The sequence below is a fragment of the Boleophthalmus pectinirostris genome, unplaced genomic scaffold (assembly GCF_026225935.1).
Source record: "Boleophthalmus pectinirostris isolate CB_2022bp ecotype Guang Dong unplaced genomic scaffold, ASM2622593v1 HiC_scaffold_2, whole genome shotgun sequence".
Taxonomy (NCBI): domain Eukaryota; kingdom Metazoa; phylum Chordata; class Actinopteri; order Gobiiformes; family Gobiidae; genus Boleophthalmus; species Boleophthalmus pectinirostris.
Window position 1 is genome coordinate 14,718,965 of NW_026571152.1, and position 19,417 is coordinate 14,738,381.

A 19,417-nucleotide genomic window follows, 5' to 3' on the forward strand; every position below is an offset into this window, starting at 1 on the left:
TTTTGTATAAATTTTTACTATTACATTAGTATTAGTATTATATTACATTGCAAAAGATTACAGGTGTCACAGTAAGACAAGAGTTTAGAAAGTAGTTGTAAGAATTTTATCACATTTGATTGTAAATTAATCTACACTACAAATTAGGTGTGAGAAATATATTGAAAATGTACATTACATCACGTTATTTTGGAGATATGCAAAATTAGAATATCGAGTATGACCTGACCTCAAAAAGGTTCTGAATGTTTTGAAGTATGGTTTTAGTTTTCTATTTCCATCGAAGCATGCAGGTTAAGTACCACAAGACAGAAAAATCAAACAAATTATGTACTTTAGTTCAGGGATGTCTAAACTACTATGGCCCTGGGGCCAAATGTGGCCATTAGAGCAATATTTGTGGGCCCTCAAGCTTCTTGCTCAACTGGCCCAAATTATCATAAGCAGAACTTGTTACTGCAAATTGATGCAAATTTAAGCAATTCCACTTCTATAAACTCAATAACATCAAATTGTTTTGTGACATAGACCTAAAATGAATGTGCCAAGCCTTATTAAAGGTACACTGAATTGGCTCTGTCATAGCTAAATACACCAATCTGAACTACTCACTGTAATAACCAACTGTCTGCGGTGCAATGCTTCAAATACATTTTGATGTGGCCCACAATAAAAAAAGGTTTTGCTTTAGCTGATTAAATAAATATAGCCATGAATTATCTGTGACTCCCATTATCAGGGGAGTAGACAGGGGGACAAATGGGCCCCAGGGTTTTAGGGCACCAAAACTGAACCTTCATCCTATTAATCTGGAGGGGGGCCCATGTGAGGCTCCTTGCCCCAGGCCCCCAAATGTTGATGGGCATGCCCCTATTTAACGTAATTGTTCAGTAGATGGCTGATAATGTCATTCATGGTCATTACCGAGTTGTGGAGGTGTGGGAGTCCTGCTGGGAACTCTGTCCAGCAAGTTTAATAGCTGTTCTCTGCGCTGCTCCTGCTTCCAGGTTATTTCTGCTGTGTTTCTCTCACCATACTGTAATACACCGATCTGAGTGTCCTTTTGTCCTGTCAAAAGCATTGTAAAGCATTTAATATTTAAGTCCATTTATTGTCTTAATGTAGTACCTCAAACTAATACAAAGAATCATGTGCATACAATGTATATAAATGCACAGAACCCTTAAAAGCATTAGAGTTTGCTAAAGGTCATTTTTTTCTGGTGGTGAGTCCATTATCTGTCTCTTCATAGAGCATTTTCAGAAATGCTCTACAGTATAGAATTAAATTGATCTAACTCCGAGAGACAAACTAAGTAAAAAAGGAGGGTTTTTTTTGTAATATTTGCTATGGAATACATGTAATATAATAAAGTGGAGCTAGACTAGTTTAATGCCATACTGTGGAACATTTCTGGGAATGCACTATATAGAGATGGAAAATGTGCTTGGACCTTCCACTAGAAAAACTGTACACGGGGCACCTTTAAGTTTTAAAGGGCCCATGTTACTCTTTTTTCTGATTTGCTATAATGAAGTTGTGTTTTGTTTCATTTGCATGTTTAACTCAATAATCCTGTATATTAAGGCTGAGTTCTTCACTCACACAGAAAACACTCTGTTGCACCTTGAGGTGTCATTGGTAATACAGGAAGTGCTCCACTGTGTTTTTAAATTCCATACACCTTCACCTGAATCATTTGGATAATGTCAGATCTGGAATTGCCAATCTCCCCCTTCATGACCGCTTCATGACAACACAAGGTGGCACAGACCATTTTTTGTGTGTGTGTGTGTAATATAGGATCTTTAACATATTTCTAGTGCTTTGCAATTTGTTGCCTTTTAGAGTTTGGATCTGATTATGTGCATTGGTCAAAATCTATACTGAATTTGTGCAATACTAATATTAAGAAATGCTATTTAAAGACATATTAATTTAAAAGATAGATAAGACCATACCTATTTTAGCATTTGTGATGAAGCTTTTGACAAAGGTTTTCATTTCTGTGAACTGCTCCCCCGCCTTTAATAAGAACAGAACGTCCATGGGCTTGTCACATGGCACTAAACAACGACAGAGTACAAGCACACATAAGTACACTGTCAACAGCCAGCCTGATGTCTGCAGTAAGTACAGTACTGCACCTGAGGGGGGAAGTGTGGCCAGAGTGGGCACAACCAGAGGTGGGAGGGTTGGGGAGCGTGGCACTACTGTAGTCTTAGTAATATTGATCACACGGTGGACTATGCTTGTGAGGTTGAAATAGTCTTCTACCATGAGAGGTCGCTGGGGAGTGCTGAGAGGGAACAAGTCCATTTCCTTGACTTTTGGCCCAACTCCAATAGGGTAGATATGCGTTTGTGTACTGGTGACTGGGCGAGTTATAATGTCTGTTGGTGGATTTTCTGTGATGAGAAACACCAATTGAGGTGGAGATGTGGGTCCAGTGGGAGGAGCTGTTGCCACCTGCTGGAAAACTGTTGTAACTGCAGCCCCTGTGTTGGTTTTATTCCCTCCTCTCCAGCGAATCTCCCTTAACCTCTGTAAAAGTCTTTCTCTATGCCATCTGATCTCCCAATGGCTAATTTCGATAGTTACCGTCACTGAATATTGGATTATGGTAATGCGGATGACCTCTTCCTCTTCCTGTGCGAGCTGAGTGATCACTTCTTCAAGAAATGTTAGAGATTTGTTGAAGTTTGCCTCACCAACCGTATCTGAGCCCTCTATGACGAATGTGAGATCTTTGGTTGGGATGAGAAGAGCAAGGGGAGTGGTGATTGGAGAGGTGGTAGCTGGCTTGCTGGAACTTGCGGGGAGATTTGGAGTAGTAGTAGTGGTAGTAGTAGTAGTAGTAGAAGTAGTAGTAGTAGTAAGGGTAGTTTTTGGCTTGGCTCCTTCAGGCTCAAGCCCTAGAGTGCAAAGATAATCAGTCAGTTCTAACAGTCGGTCGTTGAGTTCCCCTGTACTGCTGAGAATATATGCTCTGTTGTCTGGACTGACTTTCGTGATTTCGTTGATTTGTGCCATGTCTACACCAGGACCCAGGGCTACAGTTAGAGTGGTGATGGACTTCCGGCGGAGCATCTTGAGCACAGCGCGCATGGATCGGGGGTTCTCACTGGCGGTCAGAATGACAGCAACGCGACCCGCATGCTCACGCTTGTTCTTGTCGTAGATGTTGATGGCCAAGTACTTGATGGCTTCGTCCAGGAATGCTGCATCTCCTCCGGCGTAGTGGAGCTCGTGGACAGTCTTCTTAAACAACCACTTCTGAACCTACAAACAAAGAGCGTGGTGCAATCAGTCAATCTTTTCTTGTGCCAGAAAGGAAATCCTCTTTGGAATTCTACTTACTACTAAGATGGGGGGCCTGTTTGCAAATGTGATTAGGCTAATGTTATTTTACCGGCAACCTATTTCAGTTAAATATTTTGTCCCATATAATATTGTGAGATCATCAGAAACCCAGTGACTATTCAAAATTAGGACTATGTTTTTCAAGCCAAAGGTCTTTAAAACATCAAAACAATTTCCAATATTTCCAAGCTACTACACTTGTAAAAGATACAGGGTAAGATAACATATTTTCATCACCTAGTAAGCTCCAAACACAGTGCAAATGTCAACTGTGGAACCAAAGAAATAGGGAAAGTGTCTCCACAACACCAGTGTACAATGTGTCAAGTTGTCAAAATTCTGCCTTTAAATCATTATTAACATTAGCTACCCACTAGTACATGTGAGGTTGATTAGTGCAACAGAATAACATGTTGTATTGCATTCCCACTCACCTGCAGGTCATAAGTTTTGACTCCAGAGTGGTAGAGAAGCACTGTGGCTCGGGTATGAGCTGAGCCCATCCGGAAGCGCTCCACCACGCCCAGGATGAAGTCTTTGGCCACCTGGAACTCCTCCTCGCTCAGGGCCTCTGACCCGTCCAGCAGGAAGGCCAGATCCATGGCTCTGTCACAATTCCCTTCAGGCATCAGCGTGGTATAGGGCAGGGTGCTCTGTGTCACCCAAGGGTGCGTGGGGGCAGGGGTGGTAAGAGAAGGGGAGGAAGCACAGTCCTCACAGTGCAGGGTGTTGGTTTCACAGTGACTAGAAAGAAGGAAGAGTAAATTTGATGCTTCTTTGGATTTTAATAAATATACTAAGTGGCTTTACCATATCTGGCACTTGTCTGGGTCTTCCTGGTTGAGGAGAATTTTGGTCCCATGGGAGATAGTTTGACCATCATGGACACACACCTGACACTGAGAGGGTTCCACACAGCGCAGGAGCACCTCATCCAACAACTGGCCTAAAAGAAAAAAAAAACAGCCTTTAAAACACCAGCTTCTTTTGGCATTTAATTTATAAGCTTCATATTTATATTGTGTGAACAGAATGATCATCAACTACCTCCAGTCTACCTCCCTTTCTGTCAATGTCAGACAATAAGAGCCTGATTCCTTTGATGGACTTCTTAAACAAAAGGTACTTATATGTACACATCAGGCTCCCGGATGAAAATGCCATAGGAAGTAAATTATACTGTAACTTTTGAGAGATTTCTATACAATCTTACATTGTAGTGTGGACAGATTTGATATTAAAGTGCCATCACTCAATTTTCACACCGTGAAGGGAGGAAGTATGTATGTATGTATGTAAACTATTCATAATTATGAATGCACTCACTCTCCCTTCCTTCCTTCTACCATCTTAGCTACAACCTTCCTCCACCACCCTTCCACCACTGCAGCAGAACCATCAGCCTCCTCAGCTTTTACATCTCCCCCATTACTCTTTGCAGAGGACTCATCTGTGCCTGCGTTCCTCCGTTTGCATACAGACAGTGAGTTGTTGGTAGGACACCTGGAGGGCAGTGGGCGTGGCATCCTTCTATACAGGTGAGTGAGCAGTGCAGAGGCTCTGGATGCTGACAGCTGATTGGACAGGCTGGACCACAGGCGTTGTACCTCCACTGACATAGCTCCTCCCCTGTGTTAGCGCTCATGGGGTTCAGGTCCTCACAGCTCAAAGCTTCAGGAAAATTAAACACATTTTTTATTGCTAAGAAATGCATTATAAAAAAACTGCCTGAATACAAGTGCTAAGAACAAACAAAGTTGCAAAGGTCAATGGAATATTTTTATATTTCCACAAAATTGTGGAACATTCCAAGGAAAGATTGTTTCATTAAACGTCTTTGTCCTGATTTACCATGACATTTAATGAAAAAAAAGGATCAGAATATATATATATATATATATATATATATATATATATATATATATATATATATATATATATATATATATATATATATATATATATATATATATATATATGTACTTTTTTTATTTTTATGAAAGATGCCCAACTAGGATGAAGAGTCTTACTCTTGACAACAACAATACAAGAAAGGGCAAGAATAGAGCTGGCTTTTGTTAATGGATGACTCAATTACCTACTACACCATAGTGAGTTTTTTCACAAAAATACACACTTTCAAATTTTTATTGCATACGCCAGGTTTTTGAGTAAATAATGTATGTAAATACTCACGACACAGCTGATTGGACCTCCAGCTGATAGGCAGGCCTTGTTCTGAGCAGGCCAGAGCGTAAGCTGCCACCACATCACAGAAACAAGCACAGTCTCCCACAGAGGGACAGGAGCATGCCGCTTCTACACACATCTCCACATAGGGCTCTGGGTCAATCTGAGGACAGAAGAATACCATATAGTTTGACTGAATAAAACGTAATACTACTACTACTACTACTACTACTACTACTACTACTAACAATAATAATAATAATAATAATACATGTATAAATACTATTATTTTAATATTTATTTTAGCTATTGATTTGAGTGTAAATTAGCTCACCTGAGTATTGCATTCCTTGAAGATGGGGCCCGTAAGGACACGGCAGGACTGTTCCACTGTGACCAGCTTGATGATGTCATTATTACAGTGGGGAGGTACCTGAAAGGGCAAATGTAAAACCAAGTCAAACCACATGTGCCACTCAATGGTAAAAGGCTATTTCTGTAGCCATAGCAACCATGTGAGTGTAAGAAGTGAGGCTATCTGCCAACAGCTTCTCCTATGCACAGTCTTAATATGTTCAGGGTAAAAAGTTTCAGCCCAGGACCTTAACAACAGTTTTTTCCCTTAGAACCAGGTTTGAACCCTCATCACATCGAGGGCTTGTGGTAAGGTTCCACAATATATCATCAAAAGAACTTAATCTGACAGAAATTGTGTGAGTTTTTGTAAGTAAAATGTATAAAAGGCAGATTTCATTCATGATTTTGCCTTCAAGTCTTGATTTAATTATTCTTAGTTAATAATGTGAAAAAGTGCATTAAAATATTACAATAGTCTTGTTATTGCTATACATAGCTATTGATCTTTTTTTTTCTTCTGAAATCATGCAGCCTTGTCTAATCGGTTGACTTATACATTGCACCAACGTCACCCAAATACTATACACTATGACTACTTCCTCAAACAAATAATAATACACAAATAGTTTAAATAACAGTGTAACTCATAAACATACATGTAATTATTAGGGTTGATGAAAGTAAATCGGATACTCATCAGATACTAATTGATATCAATACTAGATACTTATTTGAGAAAGTATTACTACTAGAAAAGTCACATTTACAGGAGAAAAATTTACCTATCCTAAATATCTTTAGAATGATCTTGAGTTGTATCAGAAGAAGTATGAGACCACATAGACAAGTATACATCCATGGACCACTATGAACCCTACATGGACAACTGAAGGATTATACAGATAAAAGGCCACAGGGTAATATTAAAGAAAGTACTATGATTTACTGTTGAAAATCACATTTTACTGTCTAAGGAAAGAGTGTTTTTATTATCACTGGGAGTACCAAGTCTATTCCTTAGTATTAAGATGGAGTTTGAAATTTTTGTATCGTGATAGCACTAGCACTTGTTCAGACCTGATTTACGTCAGCACAGCTGGGCACCACTTTCCAGGAGTTGCCAAAGTGTGGTGCATCCACCTCCAGCTGGTTGTTACTGCTCATCAGGTCATTGTTCAAGTTTCCATCATAGTTTCCACAGAGGCCACACACTTTGCCCTGCTCACACAGACATAGGTTAGAATCACATATTTAATAATCGCATGTATGAAATTACAATATTACCCTGTATACAGCGGAGATATGAACACGCAGGTGAGTTCCTCTGTCCCAACTGAGAGAGATGTGCTTTCCCAGGAGCACGGTGTAGGAGTGAGCGGACCGAATAATCTGCACCTGGGAGTCGAGCAGTATTGGCCTCTTCATTTTCACCTGGAAAAAATATTGCTATATGATGCTGTTGGTACTTTATTTATGGCTTATATATGTTACTTTTTTATTTACTAGAAGGTAAATTTGCAAAAGTTAACCCTTGTGTTAAAGGTGCATTGTGTACCTTTTCTGGTGGAGGGTCAGTCAAAAGCTTTTCTCCATGGAGATGCTATTTCTTTGTCAGAAATGTTTCACAGTATGGCTTTAAACCTTACTATCATCATGGATACCAAACCAGGTCAAGAGAGGTAACCCCACTCACAGTCAGAATGCCTGTTTTTCTAGGTATTTTTGAGCTATAAAATCACCTCTAATTGAATAAATGTAAGGTAGATCTGTTTAATGTCATATCGTGGAACATTCGAAGCAGAGCATTGACACATCCATAGAAACAAGAAGGTGATGGACCCCAACCAAAAACTTACATAATGCACCTTTAAGTGAATATCCCAAAATTCAGTCAATTTGCTTCTGAAAATCTCTACACCAAGGCAGTAAAAATAAACTTGAAATTTATATAATGAATATTTAATTTGTTGTTTTACACATACATGAAAAATATTTATTCAATATTGGCATGAAAGGAGAATTTAATAAAAATATGATGAGAAGCAGAAAGCGTATTGATATAATAATTAAAAAAAAATATATATTGTTGTAACCTCCCCATGCTGCATAACGATGACTCCTCCCTGGAAATAGATGGTGATGGCTTTTGCACAGCGATGTCCCACTATTCCACAGGCTTCATTCTCCACCAGCACTCTGAAGGAGCCCTCTTCACCTCCACACATGTCCTGGACAGACACATAAAAATTCACTATAGAGCAGGATAGAGGTTTAATATATGCAACAGTATTACTTATATCCACACATCAATAACTATTAAAGACGTAAGATTGTAGGCTTTGAAATGTTATAATAGTACAAATAAAATTAGCCAAAGTAAGACATCAACATTGGCTAATTAAAAATATGTTAAATTTATGTGTAAATTTATATTGTTTTATCATTCCTCCTATAACTCAGCAGCAGATCTTCTAAGTCTAAAGATGTATGTTAAGTTATGTAAAGTTTACCTGTACAAGCACATACTGACAGAACCCAGGGAAGGAGTACTTGAGCCCGTCGAAGGTGATGTAGTGGTTCTCTCCAACTGTGCGGCACACTGCATCACACACTTTATCTGTGCACTGCCACTTCCTCTTCTGACACACACTGTACAACAGAAAATATAAAACATAAATTACAGTACACCAAAACTCACTATATGAGGTACTCAGTGTTTGAGAAGACTAACGATGACAACAGATTTCTACTCAAGTACTTGTAGTGTGCATTCACACTTGCAACTACAATACAACTATAATAGAACCAAAACAGGACTCAAAAAGGACAAGCGTGAATGTGACCTTTGTATCCTACTGCTCTTAAGTAAATTGTATCCATTTCTAAAACAACAATAGAGCCAATAAAGCATACAAAAATCATAAAATGTAAGCATACATTAAATTGTCTTTAGTTGTATAAAGTAACTTTCTGGTTCAATTTCTTTATTATTACTAGGAATCTGATTCAAATAAAGTGTATTATGCTATGAGGTGAAGCTGGAGATGAACAATTTATCAGTAAAAAAAAATGGTTAAAAGGAAAGGGTGTGTTTCCCTACAGAATCAAGGTACAGTATTTACAGTTCTTTACCAGGTGTTGCATTCCACAGTTATGGTCTGTCCCGATGTATAAGGCCTGTTGTTATGGTAACAGGGACATTCCTCTGGTGCAATGCAGTCTCTTCGATGGCGCACCTGTTTGAAATTGTCAAGTTTTTAGTCTGTCATAAAAGGATGGACAGTAACATTAGGACAGCACGCTCACAGTGCCTGGTGGACAGAGACACCCAGGGATGCAGGCTGCACTGATACAGGGGAGGTCCACATTCTGACAGGTCCTGGCACATTCTAGACCTGTCTTTCCACTGGCCTCACAGTCTGCTCTGACCAGGGGGGGAGCACACTGAGCCGACCGCCGCTCTAAAACACACACATAAGCCAGAATCTACATACTCTGAAATAGTACAGTGGAGGGTTTGAACTGATTCTCCAGCAAATGTGATATTCAGATTTAGTTCATTCAGTAGCTCCTTTGTCCATAATTTTAAAGATGTATAAATTTTACTTAGATCAGCTTTACATTTGGTAGAAAGTAAAGATTTTGGCCAAACCTCCTTGTTATGGTCTGTTCTTGTCATCTTGTCAAGCTAAGCAGGTGTTATTGGTGCGCATTTGCAGCCTCACTTCTGTCAGTCTAGTGGCTACAATTGTAGCTTACCACCACCAAATGTGGAGTGAATTAATAATGCAAACATACATCTGGAAAAGACTTCTGAAATCTGGAATTTGGTCTCAGTGTGTTTCCATTCTTACATAGCGTCAGAGCCATCCTTGTCATTAACTTTTTTGTTTTTAGAATACAATATCTGTTAAAACATTTCAGGTATAATTGAAATAAATCCTACCTCTGGATGGGGCCAAATCATCATCATAAAACATGTCTGACAGCATGGCGCCCTCCTCAGTGGAACTGCAGCGCATGGCTCCATTCTCACAGTGACTGCACAAGCAATAGTTTACAATATTTAGCTTTACATGTACAATATGATTACAAATTCAAATCTGTGAAAATGATCAATTTCACATTTTTTTGTATTCCTTTTCTGATTATATTTTTATGCTATTTTAATGAATCATTTTGACACAGTGAGACAATTTAATCAAATAAAATATGTATATGTTTGGCAGAAGTCAGAACCAATAAGGATAATCAAACTATAAACATCATAGATCATAGATCATCATCATGGATAAAAAGACTTGAATCTGGCCATTTTAAGTTATGCAAACACTGCAGACTTAAAAAGCATCAATAAGCCTTTGACGTTAGCATTGCTGTACCAGATGGTGTGGTGGTCAGCATAGATGTCTTGGGGCTGGTAGAGCTGTCCATCATGCAGACAGGGGCAGAGGTCAGAGGTCACACACTGTCCTGAGTTGGTTAGGTACTTCCCCGGGGGACAGAAGCAGCCCTCCTCACATGCTGAATCTACTCCACAGCCAGGCTCCGCCCCAGACAAAGACCTGCATGTGCGCTCACACATGGTCCCACACGCTTCATACACCTGACCTCCAGGGCACTCCATGGCTGGCCAGGAAAAGAGACAAGATGGCTCTAAGAATGTACATGCAATTTGTGTGGTCGCAATAAACTGGGACTAAACTGGGACTAAACTAGAAACTAAACTTGGACTTTTAAAAATTTTAAAGTAAGGTCTAAAATCTGTGTGACAAAAATTAAAATCCAGGAATCAAAGCTATTGTGAGGTAGATGTGCCAACTACTGTGCCACCACGTTGCTAAATACAGTGCATTAGGTGACTTCAAATATATTCATCATATTTATGAAATCTGGAGCAACATTCAAAAAGTAATGGATGCTCTTCCTGGTCCAAAATGTCACATACATTGTGACTGTAATGGGTAAAGTCAGTAATAAGAGATGCACACCTTAACACGAGGTTTGAACTGGTGATGTTCCAGTTTTTAACATTTGATGATGCACCACACCACTGTCATCCCACAACTAATAAATATTCAACATATTTTATCTCAATTTTAATAGTCATTTATTTTATTTTTTTGTTTAGTGTTTAGTTGGATATTAAAGTATGTATAGCAAATTGCTCCCCATACCACATAGTGAGGGGGACCTCCAGCTGAGCAGCACTCCCCGGGCAGAGCAGGCTGAGGCATAAGCGGCCAGGGCTGAGCAGAGACACTCCTCTCCATCAGAGCAGGCGCACACGTCGTACCGACAGAAGCGTTGGAAAGGAGCCGGGTTCACCAGGAAGTGACAAGGAGTGAACACCTCTGACATCATCACTGAGCATGCCTCCTCTGCATAACGCACTGAGGGGACGGGAGGAAGAAGAAGGACTTAAAAGAAAGAAATGTTTACAAATATTTCATAAACATTACTTTTATGTGTGAAAATAAAGTAAACATATCCAAATCTGATATATATATTACTGTTAAAACATATTCACAATTTAAAAATAATTTAGTGACATTTGTAAGACTGCTGTAAAACGTTTGAACCAGTAAATACCTTTAAGGACAATTTTGTGAAGGTTACTTTTATTGTTTAGAAGAATCTGTACTTTGGACTTCACTTTGTTTGGGAACAGATTTGAAGTTATTAAAGACATTTTCAGAGTACTTTTCAATCATCCTCCTACTTGAGTAATATTTTTGTTGAAGTTTTGTTGAGGAAGAACGTTTTGGTTCCTCTTCCCACTGTGACTACGTCTACAAGTGACAAAAGCTTTATGTTGACAATGTTTTATGTCTATGCTTTAACATATCAGATTTTGTGGAATATTTAATGTTTTGTCCTTCCAACTGTATTAACATTAAATTATAAATCGTCCTAACACTTACTCTTTAAGTTAGTCTTACTTGAGTAATTTCTTCGTACTTAAGTAATATTATTTTGAAGTAACTTTACTCTTACTTGAGTACAATTTTTGGCTACTCTGCCCACCTCTGATTATCACACAGTCTTTAAAAAACAAAAACAAAAAAAACCTCTCTAATCTGGTCATGCCATTGCTATCAGTATTACAATTTCATAAAGTTACATTAGTAATAGATCACTACTACTTACTACAACTTACCATTACAGGAATATGACTGTCATTTGATTGTGCATTTAATGTTGAGAGAATATATAGAATATAGCTTCTTTTAGCTGACCAACAAATGCAATACTAGTTACATACTGATAATGAAATAGCAGTGTGAGTAGATCTGGATGTGGTAGTGTCAGTATACCTCTTTTGGGATTTGCAGCACACGGGTCCCCCTCCTGTTTGTGGATGGCCTCACAGTCTCCATTGATTCCCCAGGACTGAGCAAATGCCTGAGCCCCTCCCTCTACCAGACCTGACCCGGACAGGAAGTCATCGCCCTGGTTACTGTTGTAGTTTCCACAGAGGCCACAGGTGCGCCCCTGCCACCGTGGACCCAGCTGACACAAAGACAGACAAAAATATAACATATAGCTAACATTTATGAAGAATTCTACCTTTAACGATACAGTCTATTAATGTGTATGTGTATGAATCCTACTGTTTATGTCGTCAATAGGAAATGGTTTGAGCATTTGTGTTTCTTATACTACTCCTTCAGATTTTATTTAGATTTTGTGCTTCAAAGTATAAATCTGACGCTCCATACAGACAGGTACTCTTAAGTGGTAGTTTACCCAATTTCTTTTGTATTCTTACATGAGTAATCAATCAGAACAGTACTTGGTACTAAGATTTAATTCAAATTATTTAGCAGTAACTGTACTTATTGTATAGTTTTTCGTTACACTACCCATCTCTGCATTAGTAGTAGTAGTAGTTAGTATTTCAAAAAAGACTGTTAATGCCAAATGGAGAAATCTGCAGTTTATATTCTGTGTGAAGCTTGTTGGAAACTGTAAAATAAAATAAACTCTACCTTTAAGCGAAGACGACCACGCCCATCCCACTCAATCTGAAAGTCCTCTTTGAATCTGACATGCACTGCTGACTGGACTGGCCTGTGGATGTGCAGATGACCTGTACATAAGAAATATCTCAACATTTACTATTTGAACAGGTACTAGGACGTTTGTGACATATACATATGAGGTATATGTGAGTACCATGATGCATTGGTGTCTGGATATCCATACTGTTAACAGAGACCAATCCTCCATGTTTGAGCTTTATGGTCATGTTCTCCAGAGAGGGTAGGCTGAGCATCACTGAGCGTGTGCACACAGCATCCTGGTCATCAGCACACTAGGGTTGTCAAAAATATAAAAAAATCAGATAGTAATCGGTACTAAAACTAGTATCAAAACTAGATACTAATTTGAACAGGAATTGATACTAAAAAAGTCACATTCACTGGACAGAATTTAACCCTTCCTGAATACCTTTGAATTATCTTGAGCTGTATCAGAACAACTATAAGACCACATGGGCTGGTATACACCCATGGAGCACTACAGAACCAACTCAGGAGACTGAGGGATTACACATATATAAAGCCACATGGTAATATAAAATAAAGTACTACAATTTAATGTTGAAAATCACATTCTATCCTTAGTGTCAAAATCAAATTTGAAATTTTAGTATTGTGATAACACCATAGAACACTAAAATATATTATTAATACAAATGATGAATATTAGAGATAAAAGAATAAAATATAAAAAGCATACAGCTAGAATATACCTGCACATTCTCAATAATAACTGAAAATTCTTTGTCGACACAGTCCTTGGCCAGGAGATACTGGCACTGCCCGGTAAAGGTGAAGAACTTATCATCAAACGTTTTGAAGTGAGACTGGCCTAAGACCAAACACTCCCCTGTAAAGATACAATCATATATAAAGTACAATTGAAACAGGAAAATATATTACACTTAAATATGGTTTCATATTTGCTCACCCGGACAGCCTTCGTTAGTGCACTCCCAAGAACCATGGCGACACACACTGCAGACAAGACACATTTCACAATCATTCATTACAGTTATATCTGGGCTACAAGAAACCCTTTCAATAGTACATAGCTTAGTAGAATTTTGTTCTACTATTTCCAGCATGTAAGCAAGATTTTTAACAGTACCTACTAGTAAAGTGTCAAAACCAAACCTTGAAGACTACACATAAAAACTACAGTAATAGTACATTCAGACTGAATTTAGAATATCATGACTGAAAAAAAATAACAGTCAAATGGGAATGTCATAGATATACATCCTTTTAAAATATGTAAATATATCCTAGTTGAAATATAATTGTTAAAACCAAATATTTAAATTCTTATATTTGTAATGCAAATATGATTAGATGCTATTATACATTTCTCATTGACCATTAATTTAGTTAACAAACAATGTATTTTGTTACATGTACTACATTCTTTTACACTGAGTTACATAGCATTATAGTGTAAAAAACCTAACAAAATGGTTTATCTATGTTCCTCCCATTGTTGTGCATTTATTTATCACTAAGTAGAGAAGGGAAATTCCTTTGATTTTAGTAAAGTAACAGCATTCTGATAATAGATATTGTAGACATTTTATGGTCCCCTCACCAGGTGTTACAGTCTTGAGAGATGGTGGCCCCAGGAGGGAAGTGTCGGCCCATGTGCACACAGGAGCACAGGGACACCTCGACACACCGCTTCCCGTCCAGAACCTTACCCACTGCAACCAAAATCAGACAGATTCAATTAGTAAATCAGTATTGAAGATCTTTCATAAAATTTTGGTGAAACTGGTGACTAGCCATATTTCAACCATCTGAAATATGGACATTCACGGTCCCAGGCACAGGCATAGGTCACCTGGACATGTGCAGCCGTCAGAGCACTCCTCTGTACAGACCTCCTGGATGTTCAGACTGTGACAGGTGGTGGAGCAGGACTTGGTGCATTCACTGTACTGCATCCCGATGGGACATTTGGGCACTGAGTTCAATACAAACACCATCAATGAACACTCAATCAGGTTTTTCAGATAATAATTTACATTTAAAAAATTCATCTTACACATAATTTGGATACTTTCCAAGTCATAAAAATATATGATTTTTTAAATTGTATCTTTTTTTCACATTGGTAGATCTTGTACACAGGTCTACAGTTCCTCACAATATCATCTTATTTGCCATGTTAATAAAAACAGACTGTTGTAGCTTTCAGTGCAAACCTAAGAAATGTTCCATAGTATTGTATAGAGCAATCTATTTTGCGCCTTTTGCGCAAGGAAAACGCACTCTCATAGGACTCACCACAGTGACTCTCAGAGGTCCACCCGGTCAACACTACCCCATGGGCACGACAGGTGCGGGCGTACTCCAGTAGGACAGGGCAGGAGCAGTGCTCTGGAGCCCCCTCACAGTGACAGGCCTCTTGCTCACACAGAGCCACAAAGACCTCCAGAGGAACCACGTGAGCGCAACGACGGAACACGGACGACTGCCCCAGCACATTGCAGCCAGACAGGATCTGAGAGAGGAACAAGGGACTATGGTGGAGGATTGAGGTACCAGAAGATCATGCAAAATTCACATGGTATGGGAGTCAATTCATTATCATTCATTCATTAATTTCGGCTTCTTGTTATCAGGAACATTTTGAGAACTTTATTCAAAACATCAAAATTGAAGCCTATAATTTGAATATATATATATATATATATATATATATATATATATATATAGAGAGAGAGAGAGAGAGAGAGAGAGAGAGAGAGAGAGAGAGAGAGAGAGAGAGAGAGAGAGAGAGAGAGAGAGAGAGAGAGAGAGAGAGAGAGAGAGAGAGAGAGAGAGAGAGAGAGAGAGAGACGATATTACAGAGGTCTATGGGTGAATTTACCTACTAATATACACACAGATTGGGTTAAGCATCTCACTTAAGTGCCTGAAAGCAGTAGGAATTGACTTGAGATTTTAACCACCACCCCTGTAGTAATAAGGCAACTGCAACAGTTTACAAGCCTTAGCCAAATAGTCCTTTACTTTTACTCTGTCATCAATGATAATGAGTACCATTCATTATCTACTAACATGTATACAGTGCACTTTAAATGTTCTGTATGCATGCTCTCACCTCTGCAGTCCTTTGGGTGCTGTTACAGGTCAGAGTGGGTGGGGTGACCCTCTGACATATCTGGCCCGCCCCCTTCACTGCCCATGAGTTTGCAAAATCATAACTGTCTTCTGTGACAAACCCTACAATCAAACACACACTAATTAGACCAGGGTTTTACTTTAATCTCTTCTGAACACGGCTGTTTCTTTTACATCTTATCTTTTCCTCTTCCTGTTTCTCAGTCCCGGTGACTCAGAATATTTCCTAGATACCACTTAAAAGTTTGCTTTCATATAATGTTCTAACATTAGACCGGAGTTAAAAGTGTTGGTGTAGGACTGAGAATTCAGTAGTGGAGTATGTTGTAAAAAATACATGAAAAGCTGGTTAATTGTGAATGGGAAAAATTAAACACAATTTTGCAAATAACACAACATTACAAAACCCTTTTTTTCACAGTAACATTAAAGAGGTGACATTATTCCCTCACACAGGCTTACTGGTTTATAGAAGAAAGTACAATAACTCACAAAAGATGCTGGAGGCAAAGTGAGGCAAAGCAAAGGACACAATGACTGAATGCCGAATTGGGAACAGAACTGTCAAGTTTCAAGTTTGTTGCAAATGGTTAACACTTTTGCATAAGATGACTACTGAACATCAAACGTGGCTTGTTTGTTGTCAGTCAAATAAAGCTGTTAAACTGGGAAGTACCTGTAGAACTAAAGAAGGAAGTGAGAGGGGAGAAGGGGCAAGGTCTGGGGTTATAAAACATTGTGATTGGTCTAACAGGTAGCCACACTTCAAACTTGACCCCTGCAGCCTGTTGTTTATAATCAGAAGCAAGTGGTTGTAACAGCACAGTGCTGTGTGATGTAATGCAGTGCTTGAAATTGGAGAAGCCACTGGAGGCAGCACACACTCACTTTTTTGACTTCATGGCAAAGCTTCAAAGTGACCTATTCTACACTAAAATTGCCACTAGCCACAATACTAGCCAAGACAATTCAAATACCATAAAATACTTTGGGTTCAGTTCCAATAGCAGATCATTCATTCAACAATGATATTTTGAATGTAACTCTAGTAAGTGAATGCAAACTATTACAGATTTTGAACCGGTAAATACCCACTACACCTTCTTGCATACCTTCTTGAGCAGTATATTCATCTGATGTGATGGCATTGTAATTCCCACATAGACCACAGGTGCGGTTAGCATGCTGCTCGCTTAGGGTCAGCGCAAAGTTTGCTGCGTTATCGATTGTCACGGAGAAGCCAAACTCTTCACTCCAAAATTTGGAGAAGCCCAGCTCGGTACCCACAAACAGAGAATGGGATGCATATGGCACTGACAGGCTACAATCACACAAACAAACTTTATGTGAGGAATAACTGCAAATTAAGATATTGAGTAAAATATCTCTTACATTTTTTCTCCCTGTGAGAGGATTCCATCCACAGACAGGTGCAGCTCAAAGGCGTCTCCGAGAAATAGAGTGATGCCAACGCGTTTGCCATCCACAAAATCACCTGTAGTACAGCAAAGATAGGAATAATATTAGACACATCTTTGACTAACAGTTTATTGCAAATTATACAAATTATACAAATATATTCATGGGTTTCAGCTTTCTCCTATATGTAATATTTAAAGGACTTTTCACCACTCAAAAGATATTGGGTATTTGTTCTTAATTGTTAATCACTATGGCAACAGTCCTATTTTGTCATCATTCTGAATCCCATGGATAGCTGAACATAATAAAACTACTAAAACATGACAAGTACTCAAGTTATATTTGAATTTAAAGATAACTGTTGGAAGAAGTATCATGATTTTGTGATTATTCATAATTATTAACACCATGACTATAAATTTACCATCAGTGACTAAAAGATTCTTTAAAAGATTCTTTATGAAAGATAAAGTAAAATTAATGTCACATAAAAAGACAAATAAATAACATTTAGGTAAAACATTTTTTGGAGCATTTGTTGAACAACGTCAACATTCCAACCATTTTTACTATACTTTTACAAATTGTTATCTAAAGTAAGACCATTGTCTAGAATGCCTTCAAACTCAAAACAAAAACATATTTTCTATGCAGTAGATACTGAAAAGGAATATGAAGTAAGTTAGTTGGAGAGAAGAGAATGGTAGTTGGGACAGTAAAACAACAGGAGGCAAGGTAATTAAAGGTACAGTATATAACTTTCTGGAGGTGGCCCATCGCTTGCATGATTCCATGCAAACAGAAAGTGAAGACCATACTTGGGAACATTTCCATGGAAGTGTGTTTTATGCCATACTGTGGAATATTATAGCCAAAGGAACATTTCCATGGAGACAAGTAGGAAGAGCCTTTCCTTCAGGCTAAATAAGAGTCCGGTTTGAGAAGATGCAAGCCTGCTCAGTGTAACCTGCATGTTTTTTGTTTTGTTTTGTTTTTTGTCATTGTTGTTTGTTTTACAGTGCAATAAACACAACCAAAATGGAAAATACATTTATTTTAGTATAATTTCGGCTAAAAAGTTACATACTGTGACTTTAAATATCCCAAAAATAATACCATGTAAATATTGTCTCCATAGGTCTGACTCACCTAGCAGTGTAAAAGAGCGATGTGTGCAGTCCCCAGCCAACAGATAACTACAGTCTCCAGGAAAGTCATACAAAACTCCATCAAATGTGTGGATGTGCTGCCGACCAAACAGACTGCACCTGCCTTTTGCACCTGTCACCCAAACTACACCAAAAAAGTTTGAATTATAGCAAGAAATAAGTCATGATGTTAGCATGCACAACGAATATGCGCCTTACCTGTCTGATGGAAAAGGATGCATACATGTAGCAAATATCTCCAATAAACCTAGGGGGAAAAAAAAAAAATATATATATATATATATATATAAATAAAGTATTTATTTGAATATGATTAAGTCTTAAAAGTTGTAGATGTGAATACCTCCATATTTTCAGCCTGTACAAAATATGGCTTGAAAATAAAACAATTGACAACTTAAGCACCAAGTCAGGGCATGGTGCTCGACAAAGGACTTGTGCATAGAAAAGTGGTTTTATATTAGAGAAATTCCCAGCAAGTTAGTTCCCTCCCCTTATCGGGTTCTTTGGAGTGGGTAGTTGTGGATTGACACATCCAAAACATGCACAGGGACAAAGGCAGGATGTGCCCGCTGATCGGCCTGCTGAGAGATAGGTCCACACATGCGCACAGTGCCAGCCAGGCCAAGCCAAACAGACCCACTCTTGCTGAAAACTCACACTATGGGGGACACGTCCACAGCAACAGTAAATGGTATAAACATATGATTAAGAGGTTCCACTGTCACTGACTCACAACACAATCAG

The 19,417-nt window shown here is 38.6% G+C and overlaps 1 protein-coding gene across 1 annotated transcript in view; it reads right to left on the minus strand.

Annotated features, from left to right (window-relative positions):
• The window catches only part of vwf (von Willebrand factor), a 31,800-nt gene extending 12,711 nt beyond the window's left edge, over positions 1-19,089 (minus strand). Inside the window, 31 exon segments of the mRNA XM_020934745.2 lie at positions 925-1,068; positions 1,962-2,066; positions 2,148-3,282; positions 3,798-4,107; positions 4,174-4,309; positions 4,867-5,034; positions 5,560-5,716; positions 5,888-5,986; positions 6,988-7,128; positions 7,195-7,341; positions 8,004-8,138; positions 8,421-8,559; positions 9,043-9,146; positions 9,217-9,371; positions 9,857-9,951; positions 10,293-10,539; positions 11,088-11,303; positions 12,228-12,423; positions 12,903-13,003; positions 13,090-13,228; positions 13,670-13,806; positions 13,888-13,934; positions 14,542-14,653; positions 14,794-14,916; positions 15,240-15,456; positions 16,060-16,181; positions 17,192-17,400; positions 17,472-17,574; positions 18,651-18,794; positions 18,869-18,917; positions 19,014-19,089. Of these exon segments, the coding sequence (XP_020790404.2) occupies positions 925-1,068; positions 1,962-2,066; positions 2,148-3,282; positions 3,798-4,107; positions 4,174-4,309; positions 4,867-5,034; positions 5,560-5,716; positions 5,888-5,986; positions 6,988-7,128; positions 7,195-7,341; positions 8,004-8,138; positions 8,421-8,559; positions 9,043-9,146; positions 9,217-9,371; positions 9,857-9,951; positions 10,293-10,539; positions 11,088-11,303; positions 12,228-12,423; positions 12,903-13,003; positions 13,090-13,228; positions 13,670-13,806; positions 13,888-13,934; positions 14,542-14,653; positions 14,794-14,916; positions 15,240-15,456; positions 16,060-16,181; positions 17,192-17,400; positions 17,472-17,574; positions 18,651-18,794; positions 18,869-18,917; positions 19,014-19,019 (5,338 nt within the window). The 5' untranslated portion in view covers positions 19,020-19,089.
• Positions 19,090-19,417: the final 328 nt, after the last annotated feature.